Source organism: Halichoerus grypus, chromosome 11 (genome assembly GCF_964656455.1).
Source record: "Halichoerus grypus chromosome 11, mHalGry1.hap1.1, whole genome shotgun sequence".
Taxonomy (NCBI): Eukaryota; Metazoa; Chordata; class Mammalia; order Carnivora; family Phocidae; genus Halichoerus; species Halichoerus grypus.
The window spans coordinates 32,945,317-32,966,728 of NC_135722.1; the positions used below are offsets into that span (position 1 = coordinate 32,945,317).

A 21,412-nucleotide genomic window follows, 5' to 3' on the forward strand; every position below is an offset into this window, starting at 1 on the left:
ATGAGATGCATGTTTTCAACACTTCACTCCATCCGGGTTTCAGACTTATTATACAAAAATAATGTTTCTATGTATCTTGACAGATTTTTTTTTATAACAATGGGGAGAACTAATGGAGTCTAGTCTCATCTTTGGACTCTAGGATGTCATGATTATATTTAATCTTAGTGCTGTGTGGTCTCAGCCAGTCGGTAACCAGTATTGTGACTGGACCGGCCCTTGTGGGTCTTGATTTCAAGATACCTTCAGCAATAACCACCAGGACACTGAAGAAGAAAAAGAGGTTTATTATTCACAGGTATTGGTAAGCATGAGGCACATCTGGGACCACACAGAGCAGCGCGTGCCTGGGGATCTGCTTTAATGGGTGTTGAGTGTGGGGGCCTAGGCTTTCTAGGGTTCCTTCTGCATTGATGAATTGAAAACCTAGGAGTGAGAATTCAAAATTCAGGAAGAGTAAAAAGCAAGAGGCCCCAGTGGTCAGTTAAGAGAGATCAGCCAAGATTTCTAAAACAAAGGAGCCTCGTGGAGGGGAGACGCCTATCTCTTTATCTAGTCGGTGGCCAGCAATTGTTCCTTCAGGATGGCTGTCTTTGAAGTGAATGCCTCAGCAAGCAAAGCTTCAGTAGGGCACTTGCATTACAGAAAAGAAAAGGCAACTGTTAAGGCTTACACTACACTTAGACATGTTTCATACTTGGCATTACATCATCTATCCCCTCGGTTATTTTGTCCTTAGTCTCTGTTTTGCTTGTACATCCGTACTCCTGTCAGGACTTCTCAGGGTCACCTGTCTCTGTTCAGCTGTTGTCAGCCCATGGCTTGAAGGCTGAAGACCTGCTTCTTCCCTGCTGGGGCCCCAGCTCACCTGGGTACCGGTTTCCAAAAGCAATCAGTCCCTCCATTTGCATCTTTTTCCTTTCCTCCTTCCATGAATCTTATACCCATTCTTCCAAAAGTTGTCGTGACAGCCTCTCTAGCCTCTGCACTAGCTCTCTGCTCTGACCTTCTGCCACGTACTGTTTGTTCTCGCCATTTAATGCTCAGTAAGTCACGTACTTACTCACTCTTCCCTTTCCAGGTAGCCAGTGTCCGGGTCCTGGCGTTCAGGTGTGAACGAGAGCCCCTCTCCTCTCACACAGTGCACGAGTTAGACTAGGGAGGAGGCAGGGAGCACAATTAAAACACACGACCTGCTTTACAAATCATACAGCATTAAAAACAATAAAGCAGACCTGTAAATAATACTGTAGAAAGATACCCTGCCCGCACTTCTTTCTTAGATAAAAATTGCAGCAAGAAACGTGAACTATGACTCCATTTCTCCAAAAAAATAATAAAATGATCAATGTTTATACATATATGTGTGTGGCTGCAAGAAATTCGATAAAGATGAGGAGAACCATATAGCAGATTGGTAAATATCATTGCAAGATTTGGGGTTAAAATGTGGAATTAAAATTCTGTAATATTCAAATATGTAATCACTGAACAAGCACACATTGAATAATTAGATCTCACACTGAGCATCTTTAAGTGATTTGGTGATACGGTTGTGACTAATTTTCTTCGTGATTGTTGTAAATTTAATAAAAATTGTATTTCAATATAGTTTTCATAATTTAAACCATCATTTGCAATATAGTTTTGAAATTAAATTTAAGTGTTACTTAAGATAAAATAAAAACAGATTGTAGAGAAAACAATATGTTAGTGCTTATAGAAGCATATAAAAATAAAAGCATTTAGGGGTGAGAAGAACCATGAGACGATGGACTCTGAAAAACAAACTGAGGGTTCTAGAGGGGAGGGGGGTGGGAGGATGGGTTAGCCTGGTGATGGGTATTGGGGAGGGCACGTTCTGCATGGAGCACTGGGTGTTATGCACAAACAATGAATCATGGAACACTATATCTAAAACTAATGATGTAATGTATGGGGATTAACATAACAATAAAAAAATTTAAAAAAAAAAGCATTTAGGGGTGCCTGGGTGGCTCAGTCAGTTACGTGTCTGCCTTTGGCTCAGGTCATGATCCCAGGGTCCTGAGATCGAGTTCTGCAGGGAGCCCGCTTCTCCCTCTTCTCCCAGCTTATGCTCTCTGTTGCTATCTCTGTCTCTCTTTCAAATAAAGAAATAAAATCTTTAAAAAAATTTTTAAAAAGCATTTAATATGGAAGTGCTAAAACTTGAATTCTCTTATCATTACTGATGACATTTATTTTTTTATTATTTTTTTAAAGATTTTATTTATTTATTTGACAGAGAAAGACACAGCGAGAGAGGGAACGTAAGCAGGGGGAGTGGGAGAGGGAGAAGCAGGCTTTCCGGGGAGCAGGGAGCCCGACACAGGGCTGGATCCCAGGACCCTGGGATCATGACCTGAGCTGAAGGCAGACGCTTTAACGACTGAGCCACCCAGGCGCCCCTACTGATTACATTTAAATCCTGTTACCTTTGTATGCTTCAGAACTCTGTCATGAATGAAAATAAATATTCTAGATAAGGGATTCACAAACCTTTTCTATAAAGAGCTGAACAGTAAACATTTCAGGCTTTGAGGGTCATACGGTTTCTGTTAAAACTACTCAGTTCTGTTGTCACAACACAAAAGCAGTCATAGACAATATATTTTTAAAAATTGACATAACAGTGTTCCAATAAAAGTTTGTTTACAAAATCAATCAGTAGGACCAGATTTATCCATGAATTTAGATCATCAGCTTCTGCTCTACACTGTTTAATAGTGATATCATTGGGTATTATTGAGATTTGTAGTAACTTTTACACCTCCTTTAAATATCCAGTGTCTGGCTTTTGTATATGAGTTTTTACATTTTCTGTTTAAAGCTTTGTTTTTTTTAATTTTGTTTTTTTTTTTCTGCTTGAACATCCTTGTACTCTATAAAAATAAATAGATCTAAAAATAGCATATATTTTATATTATTTATATATAATATGTGGTTTATATATAATATGAAAATATTTCTATGTACAATTTTTATTTAAATAATATTAAATACACATTACAGTCATGATAACAAGTACAACATTTATAATTTATTTCAGATTAAATATTTCAGGTTATATGGCTGTCAGAGAAACATTTTATTTATTTATGCCAGGGCATAAAAGATCCCCAGTACCTTAATATGCTTAATTTATGTTAAGAGTGGTTCCTATCATCTTTTTTTTTTAATGATTTTATTTATTTGAGAGAGAGAGAGCACAAGCAGGGGGTGGAAGGGCAGAGGGAGAGGGAGAAGCCGACTCCACACTGAGTGCAGAGCCCAAAATGGGGCTTGGTCCCAGAATCCCAGGATCATGACCTGAGCTGAAGGCAGACATTTAACCAACTGAGCCACCCAGGCCACCCCTCCTATCATCTTCTTTAATTGTTCTTTCCCACTTCAGCATTTGGTTTAGCTATCAGAAAGTCTTCATTCACAAATCAGGTCTGCATGGTTGATTGTTTCAATTATTTGCTAGTAAACATTCATCATGCAATTGATAGGTTTATAAATGGTGACTCCAAATGGTCATCAAAATCAATTTAATGGAACCATGTGTAAGTATATCCTTCATAAAGATCACATAAATAAACTATTTTCCATTTGATCAGTTACATGGCATTCAATTAAAATATTGCTGGAAAATGTCATTTTGATTAAAAAAACCTAATTTGTGGATCTGTAGAGATTACATGTCTACATTGTCTCTTCATGTGCTTAATTTGTTTTATTTGAAGTACATTAAAATGCAGACTATCTGCTTTGATGCCTACATGACTGTCACAGCTATGGTTCCAAATAATTTTAGAACCCTCTTTTTTCCTAGAATATTTTTGGGTTTATATTTACATAGAGTCATCCAATTTTTGAATTTACGAGTGGGAATTTTTTGGATTCATAGGTGTTATAGATTTGGAAGGAACCTGGTATATTATGTGGTGGTTATTTCATCTGACTATATTGACTTCAAGTAGGACAAGAACAACAAAATAAAACTGTCTCGGTTAAAGCCAAGAGAAATTCACTGATATTCCCCCTCTGTTTATTCCATCAGATTCCACAATAGTTAAGCAGCATAATTCACAGGGTTTCAGCATAAATGTTTATATACTACACTTGGACAACAAAGCTGGAGTGTCATAAGGCAAGTTTTCATGCCTGGATATGGATGTACATACGGCCACCCAGAAACGGGCAGTGATTTTGATGCATTCCACAGTCCACTCCAGCAGCCAGTGGTCCTGGGCAACTGCGTAAAGGAATATGTTTCCATTAAGCCAAATGTTATTCCCAGAACTTCCAAGTATTTCACTCTTTGGAAAGATATCCATAATAGTGTGTGATTAAAAACAGCCACAGCTGGGCCAGTTCAGCCTGAAAGCTGAATGGGACTCAGGACAGCTTCTTGTCAAGGCTCCTGTTGTGGTTGCTTTTAGGGTAGAAACACTCATTTCCAAGACATAGATGGCACAGATGACCAAGAGGCATTGCTGACTCTCAGACCAATGGCTGATCCAGACTGTTCCCTTGTAACTAGTGCACCTTTATTTTTTGATATACAAAAAAATATAATTCAGTTGTGCATAAGCCTTGAGAATTAACTTTCTACAGGTTGATGAGAAGTCTTGAATCATGATCATTTGTCCTCTCAACGACAGTTCTTATTCCTATCAGACTATTTAGATAACAAATACATTGTGATTCTCTCTTTACTCTCCTGAGAAGTCCATATATTATTAAACCATCCTGACATAATTAAAAACAAAAATAACAAAATAAAGCTCTAACTGTAATATAAAGGAGACATCAGTGGAAAGTAATATATAATGAATATGTACCTCAAGATGTAAGTTTCTGGGCACAACCTTCTGGCAAAACTAATAAAGTCGAGACATGTGCCTAAATGTAGAATTATATGAGAACAACAGCTTGAAATGTAGAAAGTTATGGAAAGATGTATAGCAATTCAAGTATCACAAGCAGCACTAACCTTGGTAAAGTTCTGAACAGAAAAAAAATGTGTTCCCCCCCCCCAAAAAAAAGTGTTTCCTAAGTTCAGCTGGTAATTGCATGCTTGGAAAATTTAGTGTATACTAAACTCATGAAAAATCTTTCTGTTTATATAAAATGAGTGTTAGGTTCTAGATTAAGATTATTATAAACAGCTTCTTTTTGTTTGTTGGACTGGTTTTCTAAATGAAAGGCTGGCAGGGTTTTCAAAAGTTGCATGAGCTATGGAATATTATTCTTTTGTGGGAGGCAGTCCTGGCTGGGCTTGACAGAATACCTATCTTCCCCATCCCCACTGTCCTCGTACCACCAGCATCCCCACAGGGCAGTAGTATTTCCTAACCATTGTGCAAACCACAAGGCAACACCATCACCATCAATTTTCAAAATACCTTTTGGAGATGGTACCACCCACGTGAGAAACATAGCTATAGATGGATTTCACAGTGGGCAAACTGCTTAGACTACTGACAGAATAAATTAATTGCAGCCAATCACAAATGTCTGGCCAAAATAAGTGGAAATTTCACCTGGAATACCTTTCTTACCTTGTGTGAAGGGTTCCTCTCCATTCTTTTTTTTTTGAAACCTCCTACTCATTCTTTAAGATTCAGTTGAGAGGACGACTCATCTAGTAAGCTTTTCCTCTAAACTAGTCCCTGTATCCTTCTAGGTTACCAAGAATAGCTTTCTTGGTCCTCATATCTACCTTATAATGAAATAATTGGTTTCCATATCTATCTCTCTGAATCAGCTATAAGTATTCCCAGAAGAGAGAAGTGTCCTCATAATTAGTGTCTGTTTGAAATAAGCATTAATTGTTACTTAGTGTTGAGAATGAGTTTAGCCATTTATCATTAATTTTCCCACTTAACTAAAATTTTTGAGTTTTGTTTTACCTCGTTTTGGATAACTGATAAGCTATGACCTCAGTTCCTATAATTTAAGAAACTCATTAGTGGTCTTCCAACTTTTAAAGTTATTTTTCTTTTTTTTTTTTTTTTCCTCCTCCTCTCCCCCACCCAACTGTAGGAAAGGAGAAAGTCATTAAGCATTTATTTTTAGGTTTCTGCGGTACTATTGAAGTTCAATCGGATGTAAAACCTAACAGACAGCCCCAAATTATCAGGATTATCTCAAGGGACCCTGAATTAGATACTGAAAGTTGACAGAAACTGAAATGAGCTGGACTTAGCTGTTGGCTCAGTCTTGCCACGCCAACAGTCATTTCCGTTTTGTCCCACCTGGAGTGGTCCCACGCCACCCCCTCAAGGAGAGCGCTGGGCAGCAGCAGGGTGGCTGTTTTCTGGGAAGCAACTGGTTTTGCCATTTGCTTCCAGACTCACACAGACTCTAGCAAACTTGACATTAAACACTGGTGGGTCCTGAGTTGGGTGAAAGCCCATGAAGGAGGGGCCGAGTTCATCAGGGTTCTTCCCTCCTTTGAGTGGGGTCATACGTGGCCTCCAGCTTTTTCTTCCATCGCTTGACCTTCTGTTTCTTTTTCATTGGTGACCCCTTCTAAAGTCTTCTTGCCCATGGCTTTACTGGCCTCTTCCTTTGCATCCTGCTCTGCAAACTTCTTGAACATGTTGGCGTATATCCTGCGATCCCGCTCGTTGTGCTCCTTAGCCTTTTTCTGGCACATGGAGATCTGCAGTCGTGCAGCCTTATTCTGGGGATTAACTTCCAGCACTTTCTCAAAGTCGCCCGTGGCCGACTCAAACTCGTTCATGAGCAGCTGGGCTTCCCCCCTCCTGTACAAGCCCTTCTCATTGGCACTGTCTAGTCCAAGGGCCTTATCACAGCATTCCACAGCTTTGGTGTATTCTCTAAGCTTCAGGTAGCACATGGCCAGGTTCAGGAAGGCAGCAAGCAAAAACGACTCAGAAGCTTTAGACTCCTTTTCTGATAAGCCATATTCCATCTCTAACCAGGATACGATCTTCCCATATTGAATCACTGCCTGCATGTACTTGCCTCCCTTGAAGTACACAGTCCCCTTCTCTTTAACAATGGCAGCCTGCTCCAATTTTTCTTTGGTGTCCATCTCCCAGGATTCCTTGGCCTTTTCGAAGCTCTTAAGTGTCACTTCATATATAAGCTCAGCATTAGGTTCAATGCCAAATTTAGGCTTCCCTGCCTCTCCAAAACCATATCGTGGTCCAAGATATAAAATACAATGTTCTTCCCGTTGCATTTTCTCCAGGGCTTTGTCAATTCCAATTGGAATGTCATGGTCTTCTCCTTCCCCAACAATGAATACCACATCTCTGCAATCAAACATCCTTCCATCATAGCGGCCTTCCAGGTGGATTTCAACTGTTGCTCCTTCGTTTGGGTTTGAATATCCTTCTCCTTTCTGTTTGATTCTTCGGATAATGCCTCCATCTTCAAATAAATCCTCTCCTTTGAAATCAAGGAGCTCAATTTCAAAAAAGAGAGTTGCATTTGAGGGAATTTTGGGGAGACTGCCTGCTGAGCCATATGCATATTCTGGTTTGCAGAGTAAATGGCAGATCTCTCCTTTCTTCATAGTAGCCACCCCAATGTCCCATGCCTTGATGACTTGGCCTTTGCCAAGACTAAAGACAAATGGTTCATTTCTATCATGACTGGAATCAAACTTCTTTCCATTTGACAATTTCCCTTTGTAATGGACATAAACTTTGTCTCCAATCATTGGTGTTTCCTCACTATTCCCCACTCTTTTGACAATCTTTAATACTCCTCTATCTTTTTTAGAGGTGATATCCTCTCCACGTTCAGCCACAGCTGCTGCTGGGTTTTCTCCATTGTTCTTGGCACCTTCATCAGTAGTCATGGTCTTTTATAAGTAAGAAAACCGTAAAATGCCCAGATCTTAAGTAGTCAGCTCAGTAAGTTTGAACAAGCGCATACACCAACAACTGGTGAATCTGGATGTTCCTTGTACTAGGTCTTGCAACTTTTTTGTGCCTGGCTTCTCTTGCTCTGAATAACATTTCTGAGATTCATTTATGTTGTGTGAAGCAGCAGTTCATTCCTGTCGCCGTGGTTGCTCCTCGGCCCCGTCTCTCTCTGCCTCACCCGCGCGCCACTCGGCCCCCAGCCCGCCCAGCAGGCCGTCCGCGCGCTGGACGCCGCCGCCCGAGACTTTAAAGTTATTTTTCTTCAGAAATTTGGAATGATTAAGAAATAAGACAAGCATGATTGACAAAGAAATATATATATATGAAACACTATATGTGTTATATATGTTAGCATATATATATGTGTATATGTATATATACGGTTCTTTATAAAATATATTATTTAATCAATTAAATACAAAATTGATTAATAAATAATAATTTTTTTTTCTAGATTGGCAACTGAAATTTACTTTGTCAATTGAAACTAGTAAAATTGCATTTTTATTTTTTCATTCCATACTCTGTTTTAAGAGGTAGGGATATAGAAGTGAATTAAAAAAATGAAAAAAATGAAAGCATCTGTCTTCATGGAGCTTATATTCTAGTGGGATGATGTATGTGAAAATGTTAATACACTATACAATATAAATAAATACATTTTTTTATTATCGCTATTCATCCTATTCTGATTTAAAAAACTATAGGGATATTTTGTTGGTGTAGGGACAGGGAAAGTTGGAGGACATATTAACTGGCTGAATTAAACTAAGTGCTTCGAAATTGTTTTTGAAATGTGGAACACACACTGATTGTCCTTGTCATGGCATTTCTTTGCTTAACAATACCTTTTTTATAGAAATTTCTTGAAATGATTAACTTTAGCCCAGCATTTGTTCAATCTGTAATGATAGATGGATATTCAATAGGATAAATTATTTTCCTTTTGATATTCTTTGATTGTGGGCTTGAATGAAATTTACATTGTAACTTTAAAACTAGTAGCTACACTGCCCTCTCTGACTTACAGCTATCACATGCTTTGTGCCTCAAGAATTTAAAATTGCTCATGCTGCATTGGAAGGGATATAAGGAAAAGTAGTTTAGAACAGTCTTTATCAGGGGTGCCTGGATGGCTCAGTTGGTTAAGCGGCTGACTCTTGATTTTCGGCTCAGGTCATGATCTCAGGGTTGTGCCATGATCTCAGGTTGTGAGATCAAGCCCCACGTTGGGCTTCACGCTGGGCACGGAGCCTGCTTAAGATTCTCTCTACCTTTGCCCCTTCCCCTCTCAAAAAGAGAGAGAGAGAGAGAGAAAAGAAGAGTCTTTATCGAATGTAATAAATATTTGTTATTTCTACCTTTCAGCTAGCCTATTTTTGTTTCTTCTTTTGGTCATCACACCATGATTTTTTCTAGGGGACACACTCCTCCTCCACATAAGCTTATTTGATGTGGGTAGCATTGACTCCACTCAGTAAATTGATGAATAACACATGGCACAGTTCTAACCAATGAAAATTCAGTTTACAGTTTACTGCATGAGCTTGACTACCTAGTTAGAAATACATAACTTTTGCTGGAAGTAATAGGAGAAGGGTAGAGATTACCAGTAGAACAGAGCTTATTGATGAATAAATTCCAACAAGGGAGAGAACAGAGTTAAGTTGTAGAAAGAGAAATACTGAATTGAATGATATAGCATGCCTGGATACAACTATTCCTGAAGCTCTACATTTCTGTATTTTTCAGTTACGTGTATCTAGAACTATTGTCATTAGTCACTTCCCATAATATTTGACTCTTTTTGCTCTGCCATGAATATTCTGACTTTTTTAAAAAAATGTCATTTTGTTACTACTTATAAATCAAAACAGCAAACAGAAATATATAATTGTCCAAGCTTAGATCACATGTTCATGACATAGCTGCCAAGGAAAGGGAAAGTTAAATAAATTCCTATCATTGTCTTCTGTAGGAAAAGGCAGATCCTTTTTATAAAATATTTAGGAATCCTCCAAATATGAACTTTGGTCAAATGCTGGATAGACTAAATGTCCACTATAATCTTTCTGAAACACAACTTTATATATTTGTAAGTCCTACCTAACCTAATATTATTTACTTATTTTATTACATTTATTAATTAATTTATTATTATATGTTTTCCTCTTACACACATTAAAAATCTCTCGATCTGAATTATGGGAATTATTAATTAAATCAATGTGACCTCCATCAGAAGGTAGTCTTAAAGTTAAAGTCAAAATTCACTCCAAAGGAAGAGAACTGTATTGTTCACTGTAATTCATACATACTTTGAAAGCAGCTGTAGTTTATGTGGCAAGCCAGTCTATAAACAGAGAAGGAAATAAATGGCGAAGTATAATTGGTAGAGGGAACAAAGTTGAGGATTTGGGGGTGATGTTTCTAGTTTTTACTTTGTACACTTTTATCTAGGCATCAGATACATCTGAAATAGTAATAATAGTAATAATAGTAATAGTAATGTTTGGCCTTTAATATCTGGTGTCAGCTGGACTTTGTAACACCCCTCTCTTCAGGTGGGGACACAGGGTCCCTTATTGGAAAGTGGAAAGGAAATAGTAACTAAAAGTCTTCCTTTCTAAGTTTCTGACATCCTAAGACCACCACTACTGATAAAACAAGAATAGGAAAATTGTTATCATCATCTGAGTTTTGTTGCATAAGTGAAGTTGTGAACAAATCCATTTTTTTTTACTGAGTATTTAAAATTCCCCCCAGTTCTTTTGATTTTGCATACACAGAGTTCACATTTAATACATTTGCCATAACATACGCTGATTTCTCAACAATTCCCATAGTAAATGCCCATAGCTTGAAAAACAGGAAGCTGCTTATTCTACAAACTCCAAAGGCATGCTGAGTACCTTTCTTAGGAACAGATAATTTATTTATTTATTTTTTAGATGATACATTTATTTTTTTTATTTTTTTATTTTTTTATTTTTTTAATTTTATTTTATTATGTTATGCTAGTCACCATTCATTACATCATTAGTTTTTGATGTAGTGTTCCATGATTCATTGTTTGCATATAACACCCAGTGCTCCATGCAATACGTGCCCTCCTTAATATCCATCACCGGGCTAACCCATTCCCCCACCCCCTCCCCTCTAAAACCCTCAGTTTGTTTCTCAGAGTCCATACTTTCATGGCTCGTCTCCCCCTCCGATTTCCCCCCCTTCATTTTTCCCTTCCTACTATCTTCTTTTTTTTTTTTTTTTTTAACATATAATGTATTATTTGTTTCAGAGGTACAGGTCTGTGATTCATCAGTCTTACACAATACACAGCACTCACCACAACACATACCCTCCCCAGTGTCTATCACCCAGCCACCCCATGTCTATCACCCAGCCACCCCATCCCCCCAACCACTTCTGCTCCAGCAACCCTCAGTTTGTTTCCTGAGATTAAGAATTCCTCATATCGGGCACCTGGGTGGCTCAGTTGGTTAAGCGACTGCCTTCGGCTCAGGTCATGATCCTGGAGTCCCGGGATCGAGTCCCACATCAGGCTCCCTGCTCAGCAGGGAGTCTGCTTCTCCCTCTGACCCTCCTCCCTCTCATGCTCTCTGTCTCTCATTTTCTCTCTCGCAAATAAATAAAATATTTAAAAAAAAAAAAAAGAATTCCTCATATCAGTGAGATCATATGATACATGTCTTTCTCTTATTGACTTATTTCGCTTAGCATAATACCCTCTAGTTCCATCCACGTAGTTGCAAATGGCAAGATTTCAGGTTTTTTTGATGGCTGCATAATATTCTATTGTGTGTATATGTGTGTGTGTGTGTGTGTGTGTATATATATATCTTCTTTATCCATTCATCTGTTGATGGACATCTTGGCTCTTTCCATACTTTGGCTATTGTGGACATTGCTGCTGTGAACATTGGGGTGCATGTGCCTCTTCAGATCCCTACATTTGTATCTTTAGGGTAAATACCCAGTAGTGCAATTTCTGGGTCATAGGGTAGCTCTATTTTCAACTTTTTGAGGAACCTCCATACAGTTTTCCGGAGTGGCTGCACCAGCTTGCATTCCCACCAACAGTGTAGGAGGGTTCCCCTTTCTCTGCATCCTCACCAACATCTGTCATTTCTTGACTTGTTAATTTTAGCCATTCTGACTCGTGGGAGGTGGTATCTCATTGAGGTTTTGATTTGGATTTTCCTGATGCCAAGCGATGTTGAGCACTTTTTCATGTGTCTGTTGGCCATTTGGATGTCTTCTTTGGAAAAATGTCTGTTCATGTCTTCTCTCCATTTCTTGATTGGATTATTTGTTCTTTGGGTGTTGAGTTTGATAAGTTCTTTACAGATTTTGGATACTAGCCCTTTATCTGATATGTCATTTGCAAATATCTTCTCCCATTCTGTCGGTTGTCTTTTGGTTTTGAGGACTGTTTTCTTTGCTGTGCAAAAGCTTTTTATCTTGATGAAGTCCCAAGAGTTCATTTTTGCCCTTGCTTCCCTTGCCTTTGGCAATGTTTCTAGGAAGAAGTTGCTGCGGCTGAGGTTGAAGAGGTTGCTGCCTGTGTTCTCCTCTAGGATTTTGATGGATTCCTGTCTCACATTTAGGTCTTTCAGCCATTTTGAGTCTATTTTTGTGTGTGGTATGAGGAAATGGTCCAATTTCATTCTTCTGCATGTGGCTGTCCAATTTTCCCAACACCATTTGTTGAAGAGACTGTCTTTTTTCCATTGGACATTGTTTCCTGCTTTATCGAAGATTAGTTGACCCTAGAGTTGAGGGTCCATTTCTGGGCTCTTTATTCTGTTCCATTGATCTATGTGTCTGTTTTTGTGCCAGTACCATACTGTCTTGATAATGACAGCTTTGTAATAGAGATTGAAGTCCAGAATTGTGATGCCACCAGCTTTGCTTTTCTTTTTTAACATTTCTCTGGCTATTCGGGGTCTTTTCTGGTTCCATACAAATTTTAAGATTAAACAAATCCATTTTAAAGGGATGCCTGGGGGCTCAGTCGGTTAAGCATCTGCCTTTGGCTTAGGTCATGATTCCAGGCTCCTGGGATCAAGTGCCACATCAGGGTTCATTGCTCAGTGAGGAGCCTGCTTCTCTCTCTCCCTCTGCCTGCCCCTCCCCCTGCTTGTGCTCTGTCTCTCTCTCTCTGATAAATAAATAAATAAATAAATAAATAAAATCTTTTTAAAAATCCATTTTAAAGGTAAATGTCTTCATCTCTACCCTTCTACCTCAAAGGGAATCTATGCCAAATGCTCTGGTAAATAGATGTTGACTTGTGAACTGATATGAATTGCAGACTCTGAGCCTTGAGTATTTTGAAGATTGAAAAATCTTGCTCAGCATGGGTGGCCACCAAAATGCAATCCAAGGCCATCTACATATCACAACTGAGACAAATTGGGGAATATGTTGTCTAACGTCTAATAAAATGTACTGCTTTAAAAAAAACATCTCTCAATCTGGTAATAGTATTGAGAAATTGTTTGAAAATAAACCCATTTAATTTAGATTTGTGTATTGAAAGGAAACATTAATATTATGAATTTAGTAGAGCAATCCCCAAAATTTTTTTAGTCCATAAAACAGAAATGAGTTACCATAACTCTAGTGCATCTCTGTAATCTTCCTTCATAAAAATTCATTAATTGCAAAATCACTATGATCCTCCAATTTATATCGTATTAAATTTTGTATTAAACAGGATTCCTTTGGAAGAATTTTGGATAAATTTAATTAAAAGTCTAAGGATCAAGCCTTAGAAAATGAATAAGAAACAGGCAATATGCATTTGATGTAATAAGCAGTAGGTGATATATGCAACTGGTGACTCACTAAATTCTATCCACGAAACTAATAACTAATTCAAATTTAAATAAAAGTTTAAAAAGTAAGCTAAAAAAGATACAAGCAATATAAACCAATATGAATCTTAGTCTACATCTAAGGTCAAGAGAAGGGATTAAAGCACTATACAGAACTATATAGTGTAATAATTGAACTCCAGACTTTCACAGAAAATTTCAGAATCTCAGACTAATTATGGCTGCATAAATTATAAATTATGAATATGTGTTCATCACATTATTTTTAGACCTAAATAAAACCTATCATTGCCCTCAGCCGAAAATATACCACCAGATTTCCTAAGTATAATTGAATTTAAAATGAGAGCAAAAACACCTGCAGAAGCATTCAATCTAAAACTTGAGTTTGCCATGTTTTACTGTTCAAAATATCTCATATTTAAAATGTACTAAACTGACTGTACAGAGCCACTTTATAAGACTACTTGGGCTCTACATGTAGTCAGATATTTTTAAAATCTTTTGAAAAGTGACATATGCCCTTCAAAGATTTAAGTTTGCAAATGATGAGAAATCTTATGTTATCAATAATAAGGAAATCCATAGTGCACAGTGATTAATCTGAAATGTAAACATTATTTCATCAACTCTTAGATATGCAATTTTTTACTTTTAAAGTTTTTGAATCCAAGATACAGCTTACAAAAGTTAGAAACTCTTCATGTATTCTTTCTTTTAATTTTAGAAAGTTGCTGGTACGTCATCATCTTAGTTAAAATACAGATTGTAAGATAAATTCTGCACAGAAAGATTTGCAAAAGCTCCTGTTTTGAAAAACAAATAAGCTATCTCTCTGTACCCAAAATTATGTATGTATTGCTTTAAACTTTAATATGTTTTCTTTTTGTCAGAAACCTGCAGTTTTCAAAGTCAATGCATCCCTCTATAAGGCAAAATAAAGTATTATGATTCAAGAAGTAACTTATACCTAGAGCCATAACAAGGCAAGATAAATTTGCTGTGAAATCATTAGGAAAAATTAGTTAATTCACCCATAATTACTGCTGAGGATATTTGTGCCCTGACCTACTCAATTAAGGCCTGAACACCTGCCACCTTTTCCATGCTATTCTGCTGGGAATCCCCTGGCGAATAAAACAATTTTATCCCAGGAACATGGCTGAATGACTACAGTGATTAAAAACAGATCTCACTCTTATCTCAAATCTGTGGGAAATTCTTAACATTTTGCCAAATTACTTTTCCTTATTGTTCAAGCCAAAGATATAAAAATATATTACATGTTTCCAAATAATGGGATAAATTTACTAGGTGCATTAAGACATACAAATATCATTTGCTTTAAAAATGTTATGCTCAAATATGAACAGTAAACAGGACATATAAAGGGCATCAAAGATAATTTGTTAGATGGAATAAGTGAACACCTTGTTTATTATGTGGGCATTGAGTAAAGCTTGCCAAGTATTTACTGCTGTGGACAATTCCTTTTTAACTGATTACTAGCTAGGCTCTCATGAATGCCTCAAGCAGACAATCAAATGCTGTTGCATACTTAGAAAGCAAGATACTTTATATAATGCATTTGGTTTATTTTCTTCCATCAGCATCATTTGAAAATTTTCAATGCTGGGTAGAATGGGCAGGGACAGTCAGTGAGCAGGGAATTGCAATATCACCTCCCTTATTATTCCAAAGCAGAATAAGTTAGTCTTGCCTGTGGTATAAACATATGGCACCCATTGGGGTTTATTGTTAAGACAACAATGTTGAACTTATTCCATGAAAGTAACTATAAAAATAATGAAGAAGTCTTACCAAAACATGAAAAAGATCAACTTTGCTTCTCATACCATTATCCCACATTTCCTTTCCTCTCCATTGCTAACAACACTCCTGAATTTGGTGGATATATTTTTGTACTTTTTAAAAGCGTTACAGGGTGCCTAGGTGGCTCAGTTGGTTCAGCGACTGCCTTCAGCTCAGATCATGATCCTGGAGTCTCAGGATTGAGTCCCACATCGGGATTCCCCCCACATCGGGATCCCTGCTCAGCGGGGTCTGCTTCTCCCTCTGACCCTCCCCCCTCTTGTGCTCTCTCTCTCTATCTTGCACACTTTCTCTCAAATAAAATCTTTGAAAAAAAAGAAAAGCATTACATACATATAGAAAAAGAGGGTTGTGGGATCCCTAATTTATAGCCAGTTAGTCACAAGTACAATGACAACCTAGAACTTATAATTGCTATCTGAAGTGGGACAGTCTTGTGGAACAGGACCCTTAACTTGTGGGATCTGTTGCTAGATCCAGGTAGATAATGCCAGAACTGAATTGAACTGTAAGACACCAGGCTGAGAACTGATCAGTGTCGGGGGAAACTTACATATCTGGGGTCAGAACTGTGAGTATGGGAGTCAAGGAAAACAGAGATTTTTCCTGGACAGCTTCAGAGATACATCACTCTTGTACTCAGGTAGATTGTTTTGTTTGATTGCTTTCCAAGGTATTATGTTATGATAATTCTCAAATTACACCTTTCTGTAAGGTTTACAGCTATGATACTCTATTCCTTAATGCTGGATAAATTTAAACAATTTTAAAAAGAGTATTTCTTAAAGGGTGCTCTGTTTTTTTTTTTTAATTTCTATTAACATATAATGTATTATTTGTTTCAGTGGTACAGGTCTGTGATTCATCAGTCTTATACAATTCACAGCGCTCACCATAGCATATACCCTCCCCAACATCCATCACCCAGCCACCCCATCTCTCCCACCCCCCACCCCACTCCAGAAACCCTCAGTTTGTTTCCTGAGATTAAGAGTCTCTTATGGTTTGTCTCCCTCTCTGGTTTCGTCTTGTTTCATTTTTCCCTCCCTTCCCCTATAATCCTCTGTCTCGTTCCTCAAATTCCTCATATCAGTGAGATCATATGATACTTGTCTTTCTCTGATTGACTTATTTCGCTAAGCATAATACCCTCTAGTTCCATCCATGTTGTTGCAAATGGCAAGATTTCATTTTTGGATGGCTGCATAATATTCCATTGTATATATATATACCTCATCTTCTTTATCCATTCATCTGTTGATGGACATCTAGGCTCTTTCCACAATAGTTTGGCTATTGTGGACATTGCTGCTATAAATCCCCTTTCTCTGCATCCCCACCAACATCTGTTGTTTCCTGACTTGTTAATTTTAGCCATTCTGACTGGTGTAAGGTGGTATCTCATTGAGGTTTTGATTTGGATTTCCCTGATGCCAAGCGATGTTGAGCACTTTTTCATGTGTCTGTTGGCCATTTGGATGTATTTTTTGCAGAAATGTCTGTTCATGTCTTCTGCCCATTTCTTGATTGGATTATTTGCTCTTTGGGTGTTGAGTCTGATAAGTTCTTTACAGATTTTGGATACTAGCCCTTTATCTGATATGTCCTTTGCAAAATATCTTCTCCCATTCTGTCGGTTGTCTTTTGGTTTTGAGGACTGTTTCCTTTGCTGTGCAAAAGCTTTTTATCTTGATAAAACCCCAATCGTTCATTTTTGAAAGGGTGCTCTGTTTTGATGGATGATCTCCAATGAATTTCTCTCTCAAAAAATAAAGATGAAATTGTATTTTATTTTAATCTGCCCTAAAATGTATTATGAGCATAATAGTTTCATGAAGTCTAGGATGCTTTGGAGTGTGAACTATATTAATTGTTCTAAGCAAAAATCCAAATGTACATATGCAAATTAAATTTATTGGAATGAGAAAGTAAACAAGAGTTTTACAATGAAAAAGTAATCAAGAGTTCTGAAAGTTTAACGTAAGCCTATAGGGAGAATAGGATTTGAGATAGGAAGATTTTATTTACCTGTGATCCTCAGAGAGATATGCTGATGTCATAGATATGTGTAAAGAGATCTAACGGCCATAACAGTGCTCAGACCAAGGCTGCACTTACTTAAAACCTATTTGTTAATTTCCTGACTTGTAATGTATGGTGATCAACATAACATAATAAAATAAAATTTAAAAAAGCAATACTTCCTTAAAAACACAATAGAACTGTTATATTCCATTTATAGTGGAGCAATTTGGATCTCACTGGAATTGAAGAATAGAAGAATTCATGTGTTAGCCCTCACCACTGGTTAGATGGTTTTATCTGAATGCTGAGACCATTCTTGAATCTGGGTAGAGATGACAGATAATATAAGATAAACTACTTAGAATTTTCTACTAAAGTCAGTTAAAAGGAAGGGATTGGAAAATTTGAAGGCAATTCAACACCAAAATCAAAATAACAGCATCTCATGTTATATTCCTCTGCTGTGTGCCTCATCTCTTAAGTACAAGTTTGCTCATCCCTATCTTCATGTGTTTGTTTCTAATTTTTATGCAGTAAGTGTACTGATGGTTTTGTCCCTTTTCTAGTTCTTATAAAACTGAATTTAATAATTTTACAGCAACTGAACAGCAGCAAATGTTCATGCATGTTGTGATAGGAACAGGTGCCTTTTAAAGGACACTTGCCATATAGCACAAATTTTCCAACACATTTTCGCTTTTGAAATGTTTTATCACTATTTTTCTGCATGCAAATGACTTTGTTCTTCTTGGAGGAAACACCTGTGTTTAGAGCACATGGTATATGCTGCAGAACAGCCGGTCCCTAACATGATATTGCTGAGGCACTCCATCAAGGTCCTCTCTGTCCTTCTGAATTCTCACTTCCAATGATGTCGGAAACATCACCATGAAAGTCAGTGCTCTTTCTGGGTTGTAACTGGGATCTGTGTTCCTTCATTGTGAGTCCATCATTCATTCATTCTTCAAACATTAAATGCTTCTGTGACCCATGCATTGAAAATAAAAGGGATTGTGAGGAACTACACATGACTTTGGAAATCACTGTTGGGGAAATAGACACAAACACTGTAATACACTTGATTATAATAAGCAGTTTATATCACCATTATACTAACCACATTAGATTCTCATGTAAATACATGTTCTCTGAAGAGTATTAGTATGGTTACATATAGAAAAATGATGGAGAACTTATGAACACATGTTTTCTTGTTTAATTACTAAAGTAAAACAAATATATTGAAACCAGTACACTGAATAATGAGAATGGTTACACATTCTACATAAGTACAACTGTGATTGAAGTCCCTTGAGAGACCCCAGCAAGCCACCTTGAATACCTGATCAGTAGAATACATGAGAGATAATAATAAATGCTTAATGTTGTTTAAGGTAAAAAGTTTTGGAATGATTTGTTAATACAGCATTAGATAAGTAATATAATTGCAAAGATATCCTCCACTGTATTCTTCTATAAGTTTTACAGTATTATCTTTTTCTTTTGTAAGTAAGCTCTACATCCAACGTGGGGCTTAAACTCATAACCCCAAGATCATGAGCTGCATGTTCTACCAACTGAGCCAGCCAGGCGCCCAAAGTATTATCTTTTATATCTAAATTCTGATATGTGACAAATTTTTGCTACGGAAAAATTAAAAATCTCAAGTTTTTTTTTTAAATCTCAAGCACTTGTGGCAAAAAAAAAAAAAAAATCACTCTTTTCTCCAATGAATTAACTTGATGATTCTGCTGAAAATAAATTGGCCATGTACGTATCTGTCAGTGTTTTCACTCTCTTTTCTAGTCATAGGATATACTTGTCTGTCCTTACTCTGTCTCACATTGTCTTGATTATAGTAAGTTTAAAACTGAGGTGGTACAAGTTCTCCAACTTTGTTATTTTCCAAGATTATTTTGACTATCATAGGTCCTTTGCTTCCGCATATGAATTTTAGGTATAGCTTGTCACTTTAAAAAAAATTGGTGGAACTTTGACAGAAATAAATCAATAAATATAATTTTTTAAAAATTTCTAAATACATTTCATAATTTATGTTGAAATCCATTAATTACCTATAATAAAATTCACTACTTAATTATGTTTCACCTTCATATCTATCGGAGTACATAGCCCATAGTAAGTTTTCGAAAATATTTTAAAGAAATATAGACAATTTGTTTCACAATTTTATTATAAGATGTTTCCCTTTTTCTCTAGAAGTTGAGCTTGCAAGTGAGCCCCATCCCGGATATGTATTATCTCTTAGGCATTTTTTTTTCAATATGGAGTTTTTACATTAAATGGTGAAGTCTTGGTTATGTTTGCACTTTTTAAAAAATTCTGGGATAAAACAGTGTTCTAACATACATCAGACATATATTATGTTTTTCTACAAAAATGGTGTGTTTTCTAAAAATAATATGCATTCTATTTAATAAATGATAAAAGAGGGAACATTTAAATAATGAATAAAGTTTTTGAAAGTTTAATACCATATTTCCCAAAATGCGTTTTGTGGAATATAGGTTCTCCAATGTAATCAGTGAAGAAAAAGCTTCATTGTCATGTCAGAAATTGTTAATGTTGCACCGTATCCTCTTTGACTTGAGCTGTCTCAGCATATATTGGCTCTTTAAAGGTTCTGAGACATCCTGTCGTAGAGAAGCCAGTTTATCAGTGTTTAAGATAGAATTTTGCAAACTAATTTGGGCATTTCACCCCTTCTGGTAGGACATCTATTAGTAACATTCAATTACAATACTTTTCAGAAACTTATAGACTAAAAGGTTGGTTGTCCATGGACCAGTAAAGTAGGCATCAATTGAGAAATGTATACAAATGCAGAATCTTAGGTACCACCCCAGAGCTAGTGAATCGGAATCTGCAAATTAACAAAATTCCTCAGGAGATTCTTATGTAGGTTAAATTTAGAACAGCTGCTTTAGTTTACTTTTTTTTTTTAAAGATTTTATTTATTTATTTGACAGAGAGACAGAGAAAGCACAAGTAGGCAGAGCAGCAGGCAGAGGGAGAGGGAGAAGCAGGCTCCCTGCTGAGCAGGGAGCCCAATGTGGGGCTCGATCCCAGGACCCTGGGATCATGACCTGAGCCAAAGGCAGACACTTAACCAACTGAGCCACCCAGGCGCCCCTACTTTTTTTTTTTTTTAAAGTAAGCTCTACTCCCAGTATGGAACTTGAACTCACAACCCTGAGATCAGGAGTTCTGCAAGAGAAGGAAGGATGGAAGGAAGGAAGGAAGGAAAGAAGGCAAGAAGGAGAGGGAGGAAGGAGAGGGAGGAAGGGAGGGAAAGACTGTCACTGGAAAATGCCGCATATGCCTACTTATCGTCTTTAGAACAACTCATACCATATGTATGTGAAACTGTGTTTCAGCTGGGTGACATACCAACTGAGGTAGTTAAACTTGAAATTTAAAGATTAAGAACAAATGAGGCTTAGTTGGCCTGGCTCTATATATCTAGGCTTCAGCACACAGATCATTACATACAGGAAAGGAAAGATGGCTGTGCTGAGTATATTCTGTCCATTCTTCTAGATCTGTTCTTTCTCTACTTTCCTGTGTCCCAGGAGTGTGATCTTTAAGGATCCCTTGCACTCTGGGTTTGGGTTTTGTTCAGTCATTAGGAAGGATCAGCAGGAGACATGATGGTGGGAGGAAAATGCAGTAGAAGTGAGACAAGGAAACGGAAGGGACCCCATAAATAAACTCCATTTTTTCCTTTGCTCTGGCTTCTATTCTTACCTGCGCCTGCGC

General features: G+C 37.2%; 1 protein-coding gene and 1 long non-coding RNA gene across 3 annotated transcripts in view; both read right to left on the reverse strand.

The window, feature by feature from the left end:
• Positions 1 to 389: 389 nt before the first annotated feature.
• LOC118527743 (uncharacterized) overlaps positions 390 to 21,412 on the reverse strand; it is a 61,531-nt gene continuing 40,508 nt past the window's right edge. Inside the window, exons 3-4 of the long non-coding RNA XR_013442680.1 lie at positions 1,064 to 1,155; positions 390 to 633 (exon numbers count right to left, since the gene is read on the reverse strand). This is a non-coding gene — a long non-coding RNA (uncharacterized LOC118527743). The remainder of the gene's footprint in view (positions 634 to 1,063; positions 1,156 to 21,412) is intronic.
• On the reverse strand, positions 6,062 to 8,153 carry LOC118539810 (peptidyl-prolyl cis-trans isomerase FKBP5-like). Of its 2 annotated transcripts, XM_078058290.1 has the most exons (2): positions 7,177 to 8,153; positions 6,849 to 7,100 (listed from the first exon to the last, which is right to left on the reverse strand). In XM_078058290.1, exons 1-2 carry the CDS (start codon positions 7,844 to 7,846, stop codon positions 6,982 to 6,984), a joined length of 789 nt encoding a protein of 262 aa, XP_077914416.1. In that variant the 5' UTR covers positions 7,847 to 8,153; the 3' UTR covers positions 6,849 to 6,981. The 2 variants fall into 2 exon arrangements, with proteins under 2 accessions (XP_077914415.1, XP_077914416.1); XM_078058289.1 differs by having other exon boundaries at positions 6,062 to 8,153.